Source organism: Mandrillus leucophaeus, unplaced genomic scaffold (assembly GCF_000951045.1).
Source record: "Mandrillus leucophaeus isolate KB7577 unplaced genomic scaffold, Mleu.le_1.0 Scaffold17, whole genome shotgun sequence".
In the NCBI taxonomy this organism is placed as follows: Eukaryota; Metazoa; Chordata; class Mammalia; order Primates; family Cercopithecidae; genus Mandrillus; species Mandrillus leucophaeus.
The window spans coordinates 716,395-734,041 of record NW_012101698.1 but is presented as its reverse complement, the minus strand read 5'-3'; the positions used below and the strand labels follow the sequence as shown (position 1 = coordinate 734,041).

The 17,647-nt window shown below is 38.0% G+C and overlaps 1 protein-coding gene across 2 annotated transcripts in view; it reads right to left on the bottom strand.

Annotated features, from left to right (window-relative positions):
- Positions 1-922: 922 nt before the first annotated feature.
- LOC105537180 (cytochrome b5 type B) overlaps positions 923-17,647 on the bottom strand; it is a 47,737-nt gene continuing 31,012 nt past the window's right edge. The window contains exons 3-5 of one of the 2 annotated variants that reach the window (XM_011976690.1): positions 17,077-17,106; positions 6,796-6,824; positions 923-3,168 (exon numbers count right to left, since the gene is read on the bottom strand). In XM_011976690.1, the coding sequence (XP_011832080.1) occupies positions 3,078-3,168; positions 6,796-6,824; positions 17,077-17,106 (150 nt within the window). In that variant the 3' untranslated portion in view covers positions 923-3,077. The remainder of the gene's footprint in view (positions 3,169-6,795; positions 6,825-17,076; positions 17,107-17,647) is intronic. The other variant, XM_011976691.1, reaches the window with a different exon arrangement.

Genomic DNA, 17,647 nt, shown 5'->3' with positions numbered 1-17,647 from the left:
AACTCGACAGTGTTCTGATTTCACAACATATGCATTTATGACAACTGCTAAAAGAACTTTACAGGCTCAAAAGATAGGTTCCAAGGGATTTTTGTTTTTGCTTAAGGAGTCTTGAGATCTAAACACAAGATAAACTTTGACCCCACCACTCTGTTATCTTTACAAATGCAGAAGTCATTTGGAAACCAAAACCAATTGCTGAGTAGGGGCTGGGGAATTTTGGTGTCATTTCAAACTAGTCTCTACTGAGGCAGGTTTAAACCCTGACTCTCAGACCAGGGGCAGTGGTACCAACACCCTCTATTTTGGTGGCATGAAACTTCTCTTACCTCCTCCTTCGTGTCCAGCAGCCATGATGTGTACAGGCCAGTTTGCAGCAGCAGCAGCAGTTAGTCCTCCAAAGGAATAAACAACCAAACACCCCGGAGACCAGCTCCAGGTGGCACTGTCAGCCAATGGGGACTGGCTCCACTTGCTCTCCAGAGGACTTTCACCACCTACCCATGTCAAGACTGTTTCGTGAATTCAAGTCTACTTCCTTAAAAAAAAGTCCTTTTGGATGGATTTGGCTAGTGTGCTATATTACTTTATTGTTTAGAAAAACCTCCGCAAACTCTCACACAAGATTTACCTTTCACCTGGCTGTTTTTGTAGACAACAGAATAATAGTAAATGGACCCCCAACTGGTTTTCCTAATACAAAGTGACATCACATCAGCAGTAGCTCAGAAGCAGCCCTGGGTACTGCAGGGATTTCATGGGTGGAAGAGACAAAGTCTAATTATCTTTTCCTCTGGCTCTCAGTAAAAAACAAGTCCAGATGTAAACAGGAAAAGAAAACCAATGTGAAGTAGAAAAACATACCTTTTGCACTGGCATTTACCTTAAAAATAACAAAAACACCAATTTTACTTAAGATGGTAGTTCTCTAACATTGCTTATAAGCCAGATGTTTTTCATTCAATTTTGGACATTGCCAACACATTTTTACAACTGATTCAAGTTATCTTCAGGCTTGGCTTTAGATTGAATGTTCCATTTCAAGCTCCTCAATACTCCTCTGTTCTTTACTTTTACCCCAATGTACTCCAATAATCACGTAATTTATTTATTACAGGCAATCATATACCAATCCTTCCTTGCCTTTAAATAGAGAAGCATCAAGTTATACCACTGTTGTTAAATAATAACCAAGGTTTTTATCAATATTGTCTTAAAAGTAGCATCTTATAATGCATACGAACATTTTTCTAAAGATAAAAGTTTTACTAAACCCATATCCCTGACATTTTGTAAAACTCAGCCAGAAATCTCCTAAAATTACTCCCAAATATATCCAAGTGTGCAAGTACAAGGTTAATATTATTTTGATGAATTCTGTATTCATTCAACTGCTAAATCACAGGATACAAGACCTGGGTTGAACTTTTTCTTAAATAGTTTGCATGGGCAGTCCCTGGTTTGCTGGGCAGTTTCCTGTCTCATCAAATCCCTGGCAAGCTGGGAGGGAGGGAGGAGATGCTGAGCAGCCTCTATGGTCCTTCTTGAACCAAGCTGCTCCCTGCCGGATATGACAATGGCTCAGAAGCAGACTAGCAATTCTCAAAGGACAGGGAGAAAAATTACCACAGTTGCTGGCAGAAAACAGCCAGTGTACTATTTATTTCCTCAGGTGCTTCTATGGGGGAAAAAAAAAAGTCTAATATGCCAGAGAAATCATCACTGAACCAATAAGACACAGTAACATAATTCTAGTAACCTACTTCTCAATGAACACACATCAGAGAAAAAAACTGCCAGTATTTTATTCTCATGGAAAAACAGAACAAACCCACAAGTTGGAGTCATGGAGGTAAAATACAGAAGAAATGGAAAACGGGCTCTTGTCATGAACTCTCACTTTCAAATACCATTTTCTATGGAAGTTACTTTACTCGGGGCAAACAGAAGGCCATGCTGGAGTCTTTTACTTTTGGAAAATGGAGAATCAAAAATTTGCTAATCAACAAACAAAACAGGAGGGAAAATCCTTGGTAAAGCTCTACAGACATAATTATACATTTATATTTTACCAATAAAAGATAGCTAGGGTAGAAAAAACAGATGGTTAGAAACTGGTGCCAAACCAAAGTGAAAGCTTTGGTGCTTTTTCTAAACTCCTATCCTGAAGTAGTGTTTTTCAATATTTTTCTAAAGAAAGATAACTCTGAATTCATCAGGGTTCTATCACCCCAATTCATCCCTCCCTTTCCAGCCCCAAGACATAAAAGGGCCATGTAGTTTTTTTGTCCAGCACCACTTGGGAAGGGGCTGGGCTCAGGGGGTGGGAAGAGCTACCTGCTGCCCTAGCTTGAAAGGGAGGAAGAGGTGGCCACACCATTCCTTGTAGCTTTATCATGCACATAAAAGGAACAAAACTCATTTGGTAGTTTTAAGTTTAATAGGTGCATACCTTTACTTCAGGAATTAAACCCCTTATGATAAATAACAGAATTAAATCAGATTTTTTTTTTTTAAAACAGGTAAGAGTCTCGCTATGTTGCCCAGGCTGGTCTCAAACTCTTGGCCTCAAACGATCTTCCCACCTTGGCCTCCCAAAGTGCTAGGATTACAGGCCTGAGCCACCGCACCCAGCCCTAAATCAGAAATTTTTTTAAAAATTTACTTAAAAGAAAAATGAAAAAATAAAAGTTTCAACACTAGACTGCCGCCCTGTTATGAATGTCTAATGTGCAATCAAAGTATTGGAAAGCAGGCATTTTTACGAAAGAGCAATGTCACTATAACTTATGAACAGGAAGTTTTGAAATATAAGGGTACTCATGGAAACCAGTGAAGAGAGGAAACACCGGCAATCATTTGACACAGAACAGTGAGCAGGTACTTTGGGAGTAAGGCTCTGAGAGATGGAGGACACTGGTCCCAGATCTGAGGTGGATGTCTGGCCAATCGTCTTGGCTCCAAGGGGGAAGAATGCAACTGGCAGGATTCGAGGAGAGGGCACTTCTGCAGCCCCCAAGCAAGTCTCTAGTTTTCACCCCAAAATGGATGCACTTTCCAACTTCAGCAAGGCCTCCTCAGGAGGATTTGCTTTCCGATGTGTAGTAGCGGTACAGGAAACCTAAGAGAACAGCGCCTATGATGGGTAAAATCCAGTATGACCAGCAACTAGGAGGAGGGGGAGAAAGCAATAAAACTGTTAATATTTTAAGACAAATGTTCACTATCTTTCAGCTTTCACATGTTTTTATATGGGCGAGGAGTTTTTATTTACTTTGGGAAATTTAACTGCTTTTATCACAAAGTAGTTGGGGAAAAAATATTTGGATTGGAGTGACAAAATTACAAAGTAATTTTTTAAAAGGTTAAAAACAACCAATAGTATGATATCAAATAAGATGCCTTTCCATGCTTTTATATGTGTTTCTACAAAGTCATATAGTGGTTATTTCTGAGTTAGGGATTATGGATATTCTCACATTGTCTTCTCTGTGCTTTTGCTTTTCACGTATTCTGCAATTAACATTTTTAAACAGGAAAAAACACCATTATGTAAGTGACATTTCATATATGTATTAAAAAAATCCATCCCAATATAAATTTGGAAGTAATCATATCTAATATAACTACCAGAAATATCCTATCTACTTCATATGTATTTTAAAGATTTAATCCTTACAACACCCTATGAAATAGGGCTATTATTCTCATCTCATACAAGAGAAACATAAGCTTTGCACCCCAAATCCCAAAGCTAGTAAGGGAGTTGGACAGTGTGATTCCAAACCCTTCTTCTTAATCCCTAGTTAAGTTTGACACTAATAAGGATACACATACACAAAAAGTATATACAGTTCTAATAGGGTAAAGCAAATGGTAGCTTCAAAAGTACTGCAAGAGCCTTTCCTTAGGAGCTTCAGAACAGTCATCATTCTCCTTAACATAATAATTCTTTAATAGAACTTATTAGCACACTAGTTTTAAAGTATAATTCTTCCATGATCCAAATGACCCAGCTGCCCCTCTACTTAAAATATATGAGTCTTGGTATTAAAAGGTTTTGAAGTCAATAAAACGAGCTGAAGTTCATAAGAAAAATGATTCTTTGCCTAAACATGCCTAGCACTCTGTATGCTTACGTATGGCAGAAAGCTACGCTGGACTAGTTTGGAATGTTAGCCAGGCAGCTTTGTTTAAAATACCAAGCAATATGGCATGTATAACAGCAATATGCACTGGGAACTCTGAAGTAATCTCCTGATAAGAGTAATGAATTCAGACTCCTTGAAGAGCAACCACAAAAGCCTAAAGAATCCAAAAGTAGGATCCTTAAGAAAACACTGAAGAAGAAAATTTGCCTTTTTTTTTTTTTTGAGATGGAGTCTCGCTCTATCGCCCAGGCTGGAGTGCAATGGCGCGGTCTCAGCTCACTGCAAGCTCCGCCTCCTGGGTTCACGCCATTCTCCTGCCTCAGCCGGTGGATCCGCCCGCCTAGGCCTCCCAAAGTGCTGGGATTACAGGCATGAGCCACCGTGCCTGGCCAGAAAATTTCTTTAGTACAAAAGACTGAGAATGGTTGACACCAATACTCACATAATTTTTCCTAATACTTAACTGCGACTGAGGAGAGAACCAGACGAAACACATTTATACTGCATCATAGGAGATTCAGGTTCAACAATAACTTCCTGTCCTAACACAGACTTTTCTTCTTGGAGATTCATCCAGATTACTACATGTTTGTGATTCATTTATTTTTATTATTTTGTGGTGTTCCATTGTATGAATATACCACAATTTATTAGGGTTGTTTCTGATGTTTGAATAACTCGAATAATGCTGCTGTGAACATTCTTGTACATATTTCTGGGTGTACTTGTGCACACATTTCTATCAAGTATATCATTAGAAATGGAATTGCTGGGTCAAAAGTTAATTCATCCTGTCAAATTTACTAGATAATGCCAACCTGCTTTCCAAACTGATTATACTCATTTACATTACCCTAGGAGTGTTTTTAAGAGTTGGGGGATAAACTTTCCAACCAACTCTTATTTGCAAAATTTTTAATTTTTATCAATCTGGTTAGGTATGAAATACACCTATGATTTTAATTCACATATCACTAATGATGAATGAGATTAAACCTCATTTCCATATGTTTACATTTGTGTTTCCTTTTCTGTAAAGTGTTTAAATCTTTTTCTCATATTCTTTTTTTTTTTTTTTTTGAGATGGAGTCTTGCTCAACGCCCAGGCTGGAGTGCGGTGGCGCGATCTCGGCTCACTGCAAGCTCCGCCTCCTGGGTTCACGCCATTCTCCCGTCTCAGCCTCCCAAGTAGCTGGGACTACAGACGCCCACCACCACGCCCGGCTAATTTTTTGTATTTTTAGCAGAGACGGGGTTTCACCGTGTTACCAGGATGGTCTCGATCTTCTGACCTCGTGATCCACCCGCCTCGGCCTCCCAAAGTACTGGGATTACAGGCATGAGCCACTCTGTGCCCAGCCCTTTTTCTCATATTCTACTGAGGTTTCAAAAAACTGATTTGTAGGGATTCTTTATATCTTCTGCCTGATAATTCTTAATCAGTTTTATGTTTAGCATAAGTCTAAGTTTTATGCATAAGCATAAGGTGCTTTTTTTTTTTTTTTTTTGAGATGGAGTTTCGTTCTTGTTGCCCAGGCTGGAGTGCAATGGCACGATCTTGGCTCACTGCAACCTCTGCCTCCCAGGTTCAAGCAATTCTCCTGCCTCGGCCTCCCAAATAGTTGGGACTATAGGCACGCACCACCATGCCCAGCTAATTTTGTATTTTTAGTAGAGATGGGGTTTCAACATGTTGTCCAGGCTGGTCTCGAACTCCTGACCTCATGATCCACCCGCCTCAGCCTCCCAAAGTGCTGGGATTACAGGCGTGAGCCACTGCACTGCACCCCGCCCTGCATAAGCATAAGTTTTATGTTTAAAATCTGCAATTTTGTGGCTTGTATTTTCAAAATTTTATGCAGCATTTTGTTGACCCTAAGCCCTCAATATTAAGGAAACTAAATTTACTAATAGTTTGTACTTTTTTATACTGTGTCCATTACCTCAAATAATAGATCTGATATTTTATGGGAAAAAAAAAGACATATTTTCTTTCTCTGAAATACCCTGAGATGTCCAAAAGATAGAATGGCTAGCTCTATATAATCTCCACAAATATATTGTACAGGCCAAGGATTCCACAGTCATTTTAGATAGAGGCACTTAAGGGAAGGCAATTTATAACTTTCAGAGCTAATACTAATGAATTACTAATATTAATGCCAAGGAATATATTGTAAGTAAACCTGAGAAAATCCAAATTCCTAAATATGACTGCAGTGTTTTTTTCTTCTGTAAAATGTAATAATAGCATCTATCTTACAGAATGGTTGTGAGAAGTAAATGAGATTAAGTTTTAAGTAGAATAGTGTAGCTGGTTTGAACTGCAGAGACTGAAGGCTGACCCACTAGTAGCTACCTGTCCATGCATACTGGCCTCTTACTGAGTGTGATTCCAATTTGTGTCACAATAAGATTAAAAAATTACTCAAGGCATGAACCTTTTAGATTATTCAAAACGGCTAAAAGTATAAAAGTTAATTTTGCTAATGTCAAGGAACAACTGAATTTGCAGTGATTTGGGCCAAAAAAGAATTAGTTGTCAAGCTGCACTCGTAAGTTATGTTACATACATATACTTACGGAAGAGTCTCTTGCTAGACATTACTTTGAACATAAGGAAATCTGTTAAGGGGATACTAACCTTTTGCATGTATCATGTTTTGAAGGGTCCTGAAAATGACACATATTCAAAAATAACAAACAAAAAGAAACAAGATTAACATAGCACATATACATTTTCTTGAATAGCTACATAAACCCTGTAACTGATACCAGAACTTCACTTTTCATGCATTTTGGTGTTTACAAATATATAAGCAATGGATGGACTGGGAATTTTATTTCTGATAACATACTGGCACTTTGCTAGGTTCCTTCCTACTGAAGAATCACTAATGAAAGCATAGAAATGACCTAAACTTTTTTAGATGTTAAAAAATGTTAATAATACAAACTACATTGAAATGGACTACTTTGTGGTCATGATGATGTGCCTGGTTCAGCTGGGCTTGCCACTGGCAGTAGCTAACATCATACTTTCTAAAAACCTTTTTTAAAGCCCAAAAAGCTCTTCTAACACGTAGATCAACTGTGAAATCCTCTAGATCATATAGATGATTGCTTTGTAGATCACAAAAATATACTGGTTCACTCTTTGAAATCATAATAATTATGAAGGGAGACCTTAGAATTGATTTCACAATGAAAAGAGAAAAAACAGAGTCAAAGGAAAGAAAATGACAAAATAACCTTAAAATATAAATCTTAGCAATAAAAGGTACTGAAGTATTGATATCTGCTACAACCTTCAGAGCATTATACTAAGTGAAAGAAAGCAGACACAAAAGACTACATATTATATAAATCTGCTTTATAAAGTGTTCAGAATAGGACAATCAATAGAGGTAGAAGTAGATCAGTGGTTGCCTCGGGCTGGCATGAGGAGGACGAGTTGTGGGGAAGTGGAAAACGACTGCTAATGAGTATGGGGTTCCTTCTTGGAGTGAGGAAATTGTTCTCAAATAGACTGCACAGCTTTGTAAATACACTAAAAACCATTGACTTGTACAGTTTAAATAGGTGAACTGTATGGTATGTGAATTGTACCACAATAAGGTTGTTATTAAAATTTTTTACTCAATTTAAGTAAGTATCAAATGAGGTACTGATTCCATTAATCAGCTGTATGGTACAAAAGGCCTGCTAACTTACTGCCAGAGGACAATAACACTTTTAGCATAGGTTACTGCTGCCCAAAATATCATCTTTGCAAAATGTAGAAGTACTTCACGGTATGAACATGGAATATTAGCTCTGCTTAACCACCGTTTTCAATAATCTCCAAGAATTTCCAATCACATTGGCCCCGATATACTTTAGAGCAGTCCATGAAATGAGTTTTAATTTCACATATTCAAAACACTGCCATGCAAATGAATACATGCCCCAAACCTGAAAGAAATTAGCCTGTAGACAAGAAAAATGTCAAATGAAAGGTTTTAAAGAAACCATACTAACATACTACTATACTTCTTTAAGATTTTAATGATTATTGTTATCTGGGACATTTCAGCTAGTCTAGTAAGGATCTAATTAATTAAAATGAGTTACAGGTCAGTCTTTGAAAAATACAACAAATGTTACTATCTACTTTACAGATTCAGAAGGTGGGAGTGGTAGCGATGGTAGTGTGTGCATCAAGTTAATTTATAATGTTGCCTTTTAAAATAAATATTCCACCACAGCAGCTGAGAAATAATTGAATTCCATCAAGAAAATGTTCATGGTCTTTTATGCTTTAGCTACATAAATACCAATGATTTATAGACAAAAAATGTAGTTACTATTTTTAAAAGGGGTAATTTGAAAGGCTTATATGAGAGCATCACAGCATAATATATGTATTATGATGCTTAATCTATAATTAGAGTAAAAATCATATACTTCATATAAACAGATTCTCTAGATTTCAAAGCTTTTAGCCTCTTTTACGATCAAAAGCCCTGGATGTCTGCTAAGTAAGGTGAGCCTTAGAAAAAGGTAATAAGCAACTGAAGAAAGAGAACAGAGACAGCCAAAACTGTACTATGCTGAAACGTAAAAATTTCTAAACAATAAATAATTTAAAACATATGGTGTTCTTTGAACTAAGTACTGCAAAATGTGCCTGTTTTAAGATCAATCCATCCCTGGGGCCGAAAAAAAAAAAGACCAAGTTGTCTAACTCATTAAAGGAAAGAGAAGAGAAAGAGGCATATACTCCCTCTAGGATACTGACAGCCAAGTAGATGCAAACCATAGTAACCTCACTTTTAATCAAATACATAACAATCAAAGAGATGTTGAAGGCACAGCTCTTAGCAGCCAAGATGCTCAGTCAAATTTGGAAATAAGCCAAATCGGTTATTTTTAAACTGAAATGAAAAAAAGTTCTATTAACACATAACCTCCCTTCCCTAGGCACGGCTCCCCCCAATCTTCATTTCCACAGTTAAGCACTGGGCTAAATCTAATGGATGCTTAAGGGAAGTTCCTACAGTTTATAGTTGACTTTAATCTATCCCTTCAGGTATTGAGGCATATCTACCCGGTTATGTCCATGCCCAGATTTTAATGCTCTCAACCTTTGGCATGGAAAGTAATAATTGCAATACTATGACTTTAGTTATAAGAGCGAATCAAATCCACAGTTCTTCCAGCATAACCCCTACCAAGCAATTAATATGCGTGCTTCTTTTTCTTCAAAAAGCTTAGAATACACTGGCAAACAACAAAATTGCTGTGACTTTTGGTATTATGGGTTCTAAAAAAAAATTGCTGTTAAGTCTACTCTGACTTTAGCTCAAAACTCATGGAAATTAACTATTTAAATAAAACTGGTTCCTCAAGTTCAAGGTTCATTAAGGCTTTTCTTCCCCACTAAAATAAATAAGTAAGGGCTAGGCACTTGGTTCACACCTGTAATCCCAACACTTCGGGAAGGCTGAGGCAGGAGGATCGCCTGAGCCCAGGAGTTCAAGGTTGTAGTGAGCTAGGATTGTGCCACTGTACTCCAGCCTGGGGGACAGAGCAAAATCCTGTCTCAAAAATAAATAAATAAATAAATAAATAAGTATATTTATATACATATAAACACTAAAGACAGACTTTTTAGGGAAAAAGGAAATATTTTGTAATACCTTAATAGAATTTTTATAAAGCTGCTCATAACTAAAATTATATCTAATATCTTCAAGCCCAATGTTATAAATCAGTTTCCTAATTTGTAAAATGAAAGGCTCAGGTCAAATAAATGTGAATTCTAAAGTCATATTCAATTATCTCAACACAATTTTCTAAGCCAAGGACATTGTGGCAAAACCTAGAGGAGCAGGCTTCTAAAGGATAGAGAGAAGAAAACACCATTCTCTCACGTCTAGGAAGACTGAAGAAGCACTACCACAGGTAGATTTTTCTCTCTTCCACCAGCTACATAAAGGAGTGATTTCCCAGATATTCATCTGAGAGTATCACATCAGTGCACCATAAGCATTGACCCAATTTGCTAAGATTAAGAGAATGACAAAGAGGCCAGGCGTGGTGGCTCACACCTGTGATCCCAGCACTTTGGGAGGCCAACGTGGGCAGATCATGAGGAGAAGAGATTGAGATCGTCCTGGCCAACATGGTGAAACCCCGTCTTTACCAAAAATACAAAAATTAGCTGGGTGTGGCAGCGCATGCCTGTAATCCCAGCTACTCAGGAGGCTGAGGCAGGAGAATTGCTTGAACCCAGGAGGCAGAGGTTGCAGCAAGCCGAGATAGGGCCACTGCACTCCAGCCTGGTGACAGAGTGAGATTCCACTCAAAAAAAAAAAAAAAAAAAAAGAGAGAGAATGGCAAAGAAATGTCACAACTGGCAACTACATGGAAAGGATGTGGGGGTCAATGGGGGTGGATTTCACGATGAACTTTGTTTATGAGAAAACATGACAGAAGAGCACACACTTAAGGAATGGAGTATACTTTGTCATCAGGACAGAAATGTAGGAAAGAATGAACCAGAATCATGATTATGATGCATTAAGACAGACAGGGCAGCCGGGCACAGTGGCTCATGCCTGTAATCCCAGCACTTTGGGAGGTCGAGATAGGCAGATCACGAGGTCAGGAGATTGAGACCATCCTGGCTAACACAGTGAAACCCCATCTCTACTAAAAATACAAAAAAATTAGCTGGGCATGGTGGCAGGGAGGCCGAGGCAGGAGAATAGCTTGAACCCGAGAGGCAGAGGTTGCAGTGAGCCGAGATCATGCCACTGCACTCCAGCCTGGGCAACAGAGCGACACTCCGTCTCAAAAACAAAAAACAAAAAACAAAACAAAACAAAACAAAAAAAACAGGGCATTATACCTTCAACCTATACAGCTTACATTTAGGCTTTCAAAAGCTTAAAAGGAAAATATGAGGTATATATAAAGACCTTATGTTTTAATTCCTACATTGCTATTCCAAGAGGATTCTAAGTAGTTAAAATTGGAAAAAGCAGATTTTAAGCCACAGGACACCTTTGGCAAATTTAATGGGTATTTAGGTGGCCTGGAAGAGATTGTGTAGCTTTGAATTTGGAACACTTTGGTATCTCTGTAGCCAGTAACTTATGAAAAACAAGTTGGGAACTTCTGGCTTCAAATTCTAAACTGGAAAGGATTTTCCCCCCATAATACCATGGACCTTACAGTATGAGCTACCACTATATGAATTTTAACATTAGGTTCATTTTACCACCTAAAATGTTTGAGTATTGAAGGTATATGATTTCAGCATTTTATAGTCCCAACTATGACACAGTCATGTGGTATGGATCTTGAGGACAGCCTTCTCATCAAGCTCCAATATACTAAAATATACAAGTCAATAAGAACCATTTCTTTCTGGATATGAATGTAATTTAACAATTACTGCCTTGCAAAGCATGTAATCCTAGAGTCGAACGGTTATATTAAAAAATTTCCCTGTAGATATGGCAAAATTCAAAGATAGAAAAACAGCTCTAAAACAAATTGCTATAAACTCTCTTAAGAACTCATTGTGATAAAATATGTAACACCTCGCTCAAGAAAAAAAAACTAACACATTCACAGGATGATCTCTATTGGGACTTAAGAAGTGAAAAATTTAACATTGGAGGACTGATTTGAAAAGAATGTTTCCTTGCCCTTCTGATCCCTTGTTTTGCAAAACTATACATCATTTCTAAGTAGAGCTTTACCAATAGAAGACATTAGTCCTTGAGAACTCTCAGCAAAGGGTATTTTGTCTTTTAAGAGTAATTTTGTCATCACATTCTACGATTTCTTTCAAAAGATTATGTTACAAAGTGTAAGTGTTATACAAAAACAGGAAATAAGCCAAGCGCAGTAGCTGGTGGCTCACGCCTGTAATCCCAGCACTTTGGGAGGCCAAGGCAGGCAGGTCACCTGAGGTCAGGAGTTCGAGACCAGCCTGGCCAACATGGTGAAACCCCGTCTCTACTAAAAATACAAAAATTAGCCAGGCGTGGTGGTGGGCGCCTGTAATCCCAGGTACTCAGAAGGCTGAGGCAGGAGGAGAATCGCTTGAACCCAGGAGGCAGAGGTTGCAGAGCCGAGATCGCGCCACTGCATTTCAACTTGGGTGAGAGAGCAACACTCCGTTTCCCCCATCAAAAACAAAACAAAACAAAACAACCCAACACAACGCACAGGAAATCAGGAAATAACCAGACAAAATTCTTTGGTAAATAGCAATCACTGCTTGTCTAAAGGACATCAGGATCCCATTCCAAACTTTAATAAATTAGGTAGTAGGTATGGAAGGGATATTAAATAATTCTTAAAAATAAAAATTTTAATTTAATATAATCAATTATATTTCATAATTATAAACAATATATTCTTTTTAGTTTCTCTCCCATAAAAGAGGTAAACTGTATGTTACATAATACATTATATAACAGAAAACTGTATGTATAATAAAATTCAGTAGCATCTGGGAGAAAAAAATATAACTTTAAATGCAATTAATAGACTGCTTCTAACATGTAAAATTTACCAGATTCCAAAAGTTAAGCTTCTTAAGTTAAAAATGAAGTTTAAAAAACACGTTAAGCCTCTATGGAGACAATTTTATTTGTTTTAAAAAACAGATCAAATCCTTTGAAAGCAAATGTCATCACATCAACACTTTCATCTGTGGAATACTAAATATCTACTTAGAAAATGAGAAAGACCTTTTTTTTTTTTTGAGACAGAGTCTCGCTCTCTCGCCAGGCTGGAATGCAGTGGCGCGATCTCTGCTCACTGCAAGCTCCACTTCCTGGGTTCACGCCATTCTCCTGCCTCAGCCTCCCGAGTAGCTGGGACTACAGGTGATCGCCACCGCGCCCAGCTAATTTTTTTGTATTCTTGGTAGAGACGGGGTTTCACCATGTTAGCCAGGATGGTCTTGATCTCCTGACCTCGTGATCCGCCCGCCTCAGCCTCCCAAAGTGCTGGGATTGAAGGCGTGAGCCATCGCGCCTGGTCAACATTTTTTGTAGTATACTTTCGAACTATTAAAAATTTTTTTTTACCATGTACATTTTAAACTACTCATTCAAAAAAAATGTAATGGGGAGCTGGTCAAGTTACTAGACCTATTTGACTACAAGATTTGACTAGTAAAGCAGCTGAACTATTATCTAGATAATATCTATTGAATAAATGAATGAAATGGTGCCCACTTTTTTAGTCAGGTTAGGATTTGTATGCACTTTATCTCTTGAACTGATGGCAGATTAAGTGATAAAACAGCTAACCAAGAAGTAAATACATCATCAAAAGAGAGAATTCACAGACCACGAATATTTATAGGTTACCTGCTAAAGAGCAGGCAAGCAGGCAGGCAAACTGGCACAGAGAGCACTAAGTCTGTTTCTAAGGTGAGTTTCCATAACCAAAAACAGACCAGAAAAATGTTAAGTCAAATATAAGTAGAAGATTGACGGCTCTCAGCATGAGGGTTAATCCAGCAAGGAAGAGATTCACAAAGACAAATGGTTTTTAATTCTAGTTAGTTATTTTTGATTGAAGCAGGTAAAACAAAAATCTGTTGATAGATCTTTAAGTTTTTAAGTCTTTAGGTTTTTAGTATAATAATTCTGGGCCTTCAACTCAGGTACTATCCATCTAACAATAAAACAATGGTGACCATTAATTATTTACCTGTGTTATAAAAGTAATATGAAAGGTGTTTTCTAAAAGAATTAGGGAATGGTTACTGACTTATACACTGGAATAGCAACATTTTGAGTGTTTCTTGGGGGGCAGTAGGGAAGGTGCGGTTCAGACAGGAAGTAGATATGGGGTTGTGGAGGTGGGAGAGGAGACAGGTAGAAATAGAGGAAAGGAGAAGAAGGAAAATGGAAATGAAAACTCCCCCCCATAGGCTGAAGATACCTTTAATTCAACTTTTAAAAATCACTTCTTCATAAAGATTCAGAAACCCTGAACCAAGAGAAAGGAAGGTAACCAATGAAATGAACTCCACTTCCATTTCTTAATGATGAATGGTTAAACTAGAGATAAAATATGAAGAAAAGAGACAGCTACATCCTAGACACCAAGTGCCTATTTAAACCTCTGTAAGAAATAAATGTGAGAGATCAAGAATTTATTCCTGGAACTGAAGTCAGGTTGGAATATTCGCTCTATAAAAACCTAAGTAGGTGGTCTTGAAAATGTTCCAAAAGGCCTTTCTTGCCTGATCTCCCTAAAGTAGAGCAGAGTGACTAGAGACACAATAGCCAGACTCTTTACTTGATGAAGACATGGCCCTTGAGTACAGTGACATGAGGAAAACTGGATTGAAAACACTGCCTTTAGTCATTTTTTAACCCAGATAGGGGCTAAACTACATTTGGAGACTTCTAAATTATTACAGAACTCGGTGAGCTTAAATGCTTTTTCTATATTTCTTACAAAAAAATCTAAGGTTCAATAGTTGTTTTGGTTTTTTTGTTTTGTTTTGTTTTGTTCGAGATGGGGTCACGCTGTGTGACCCAGATGGAAGTGCAATGGTGTTACCATGGCATACTGCAGCCTCAAATTCCTGGGCTCAAGCTATCCTCCAGCCTCAGCCTCCCCAGTAGCTGGGACTGGAGGCACACATTACCATGTGCGGCTAATTTTATGATTTTTTAAAAATAGAGACAGGGTCTCACCATGTTGCCCAGGCTGGTCTCCAACTGCTGGGCTCAAGCGATCCTCCCATCTCAGCCTCCCAAAGTGTAGGGATTACAGGCGTGAGCCACTGCACCTGGATGGCTCAACAGTTTTAATTCAGCTGAGAAATTTCTAATTCTTTGGCCTATAGAAGGCAGATAATGCTTATCACTGAAGAGAATTAAATTTTCCTAAGTTTTCAAATGAAAAGATGGGCATATCATTCAGCAAAAAGTTTGGGCTTAGCTACCTACTTATCACCTAGATTACTTAAACTGCAAATTCCTAAACCCCATCTCCAGAGATTCCAAATCAGTAGGAGTGGAAGCCCAAGAAATAAACATTTCCTATATATTTTCATGTACATGCCAAGGGATTCCAATTGAGGTGATACAAGAACAGAATTTGGGGAACATTGTTCTACATTCCTAAGAATGGTCCTAACTATACTACCAAGAAAGAAAAACAGCAACAAGAAGCAATTTGTAGACTTCTGGACATTGTAATTGCAAACATATTTTTTCTATTGTTTTAATATAAAAGATGCTCTCATAGTTGCTGTGCAGAAATGTGTTATGGCTCCTATATCCCTTGAATCAGATGTTGACCTCTGAGAGTGGTATTTTCTGGACATGTTCGATATACATATCAAGGCCATGCATAGTTCAAATTTTACCATAATAACACAAGTTATTAAGAGTAAGCAACAACAAAAAATGATGGCTGCTTACCTCCAGGGAAGGGGAACTAAGACACTGAGAGCTGGAGATAGGAGGAAACTTTTTACAGAATACTGTTTTGAACTATTTAATTTTTTTTTTTAAAGGATTCAAGAATGGATAATACATGTGTTAGGAGGAGAGGACAAACAACCAACAGTTGTTACAAAGTGTTTTAAGAACCATTTCATTCCCCCTTCAGAAACAATTCAATAGTTCAGAGTAGCAGTCTAGCAAGATGGAAGAGTTAATTTACACAAACACTCTGGATTGCAGGGCAACAGATGGCAGACACTGTTAAGCAAGCAATCTCTTGAGTTAATAGAATTCTTGTGTCTAGGCCAACTTTAATTGCTGTGTCAAACCTATTCAGTAATTCCAGCTCAATGAGGAATGGGAAGCAAGCAGCAAGGAGGAGAAAAAGGGGAGGGAGGCAGCATCACTTTCCTATGTTCTAGGTGGCACCTAAACTGCTGTCCCTTTAAATTAGAGTGCTGTGTAACAGCTATCTGAAGGACAGAAATTAAGGAAAAGTGTTAGGGAAGAAGGGAAATGAACCACCTAGCATGTGGGACGCAGAAAATGGTTCCATATTTTCTTCCTGGTATGCAATGCAGTACACATTAAAGTTTTCAAACACTCAAATACTTAGTCTTTTGTTTTCGCTGTATTACTAAGTAACCGGGAAGGGTGTGAGCCTATTTGAGCCTACAGGATAAAAGAATTAAATTTGGAAAATAAGTACAGAAAGGCCTCTGTGTTCCAGATAAAGAAGATAAACTATAAGAAATAAAACAACTTTGAAATTATTTTTTTCCAACACAGAAACAATTATTATCATTTGTTCTACATCATGTAAAAGTAAAGTATTTTTCTATAATTGAACCCATAAACTAATGTCTTTCAAAACCACACAAGGCATAGCTTTGGAGTTTCAGGGTTTTTTTGGTTTTTTTTTTTTTTTGAGACGGAGTCTCGCTCTGTCGCCCAGGCTGGAGTGCAATGGCGCAATCTCGGCTCACTGCAAGCTCCACCTACCGGGTTCATGCCATTCTCCTGCCTCAGCCTCCTGAGTAGCTGGGACTATAGGCACCTGCCACAGCGCCCAGCTCATTTTTTGTATTTTTAGTAGAGACGGGGTTTCACCGTGGTCTCAATCTCCTGACCTTGTGATCTGCCCACCTCGGCCCCCCAAAGTGCTGGGATTACAGATGTGAGCCACCATGCCCGGCCGAGTTTCAGTTTTTTTTTTAAAAAAAAGCATATAGAAGCATTAGCAAAATGTTTCCTGCTGTTCAAGACTCAGCTATTCTTTTTTTCCTGAGATGACACCAAGTCCAAATTCCTGAAAAATAGGATTTTTGCTTGGGGAAAAAGGAAATACTTTGTAACTTCTCTTGTTAAGAAAAAATGTTTCAAAAAGCAGTTCTACTTGAGTAAACAGAAATATAAGCACAGAAGACAAACCGATGACTTCTTACCTTGCTACCATTTTCAGGTTTAAGGTCACTCTGTTTAAAAAAAAGGAAAACAAATAATATTTTAAGACATATCCAAATGAATTCTCATTATATGCTTGTTTCTAACTTTGGAATATGAGACTGTATTCTGGTGATAGTGAATTCCCTGGGAGACTTGAGGATCATAGAAAGATACCCCTACTCTGAGCATATCACGGTCCCTTGTTAGCATGGTATATACAGACAGTTTTAAAAGTCCATAATTACTACCTTTAGCAAGGAGCTTGCAAAAACAAGCAAACCACTATTTTAGGTAGAGGTATTATTAACTGCATTACAATAATAAATCAACACATAAAAATAATCCACAATCAGTTCCCTTAGCTTTTTAGAGATACTACATGTGCTACCTGGCAAAGAAGCTATATCCTAACACAGTAAGACTGGATAATTTTGGAGAAAATTTAGCCTGATGGCTAGGTTGAATGAATTTCCATCTTTTTTTTTTTTTTTTTTGAGACAGAGTCTCGCTCTGTCGCCCAGGCTGGAGTGCAGTGGTGCAATCTTGGCACACTTCAACCTCTGCCTCCCA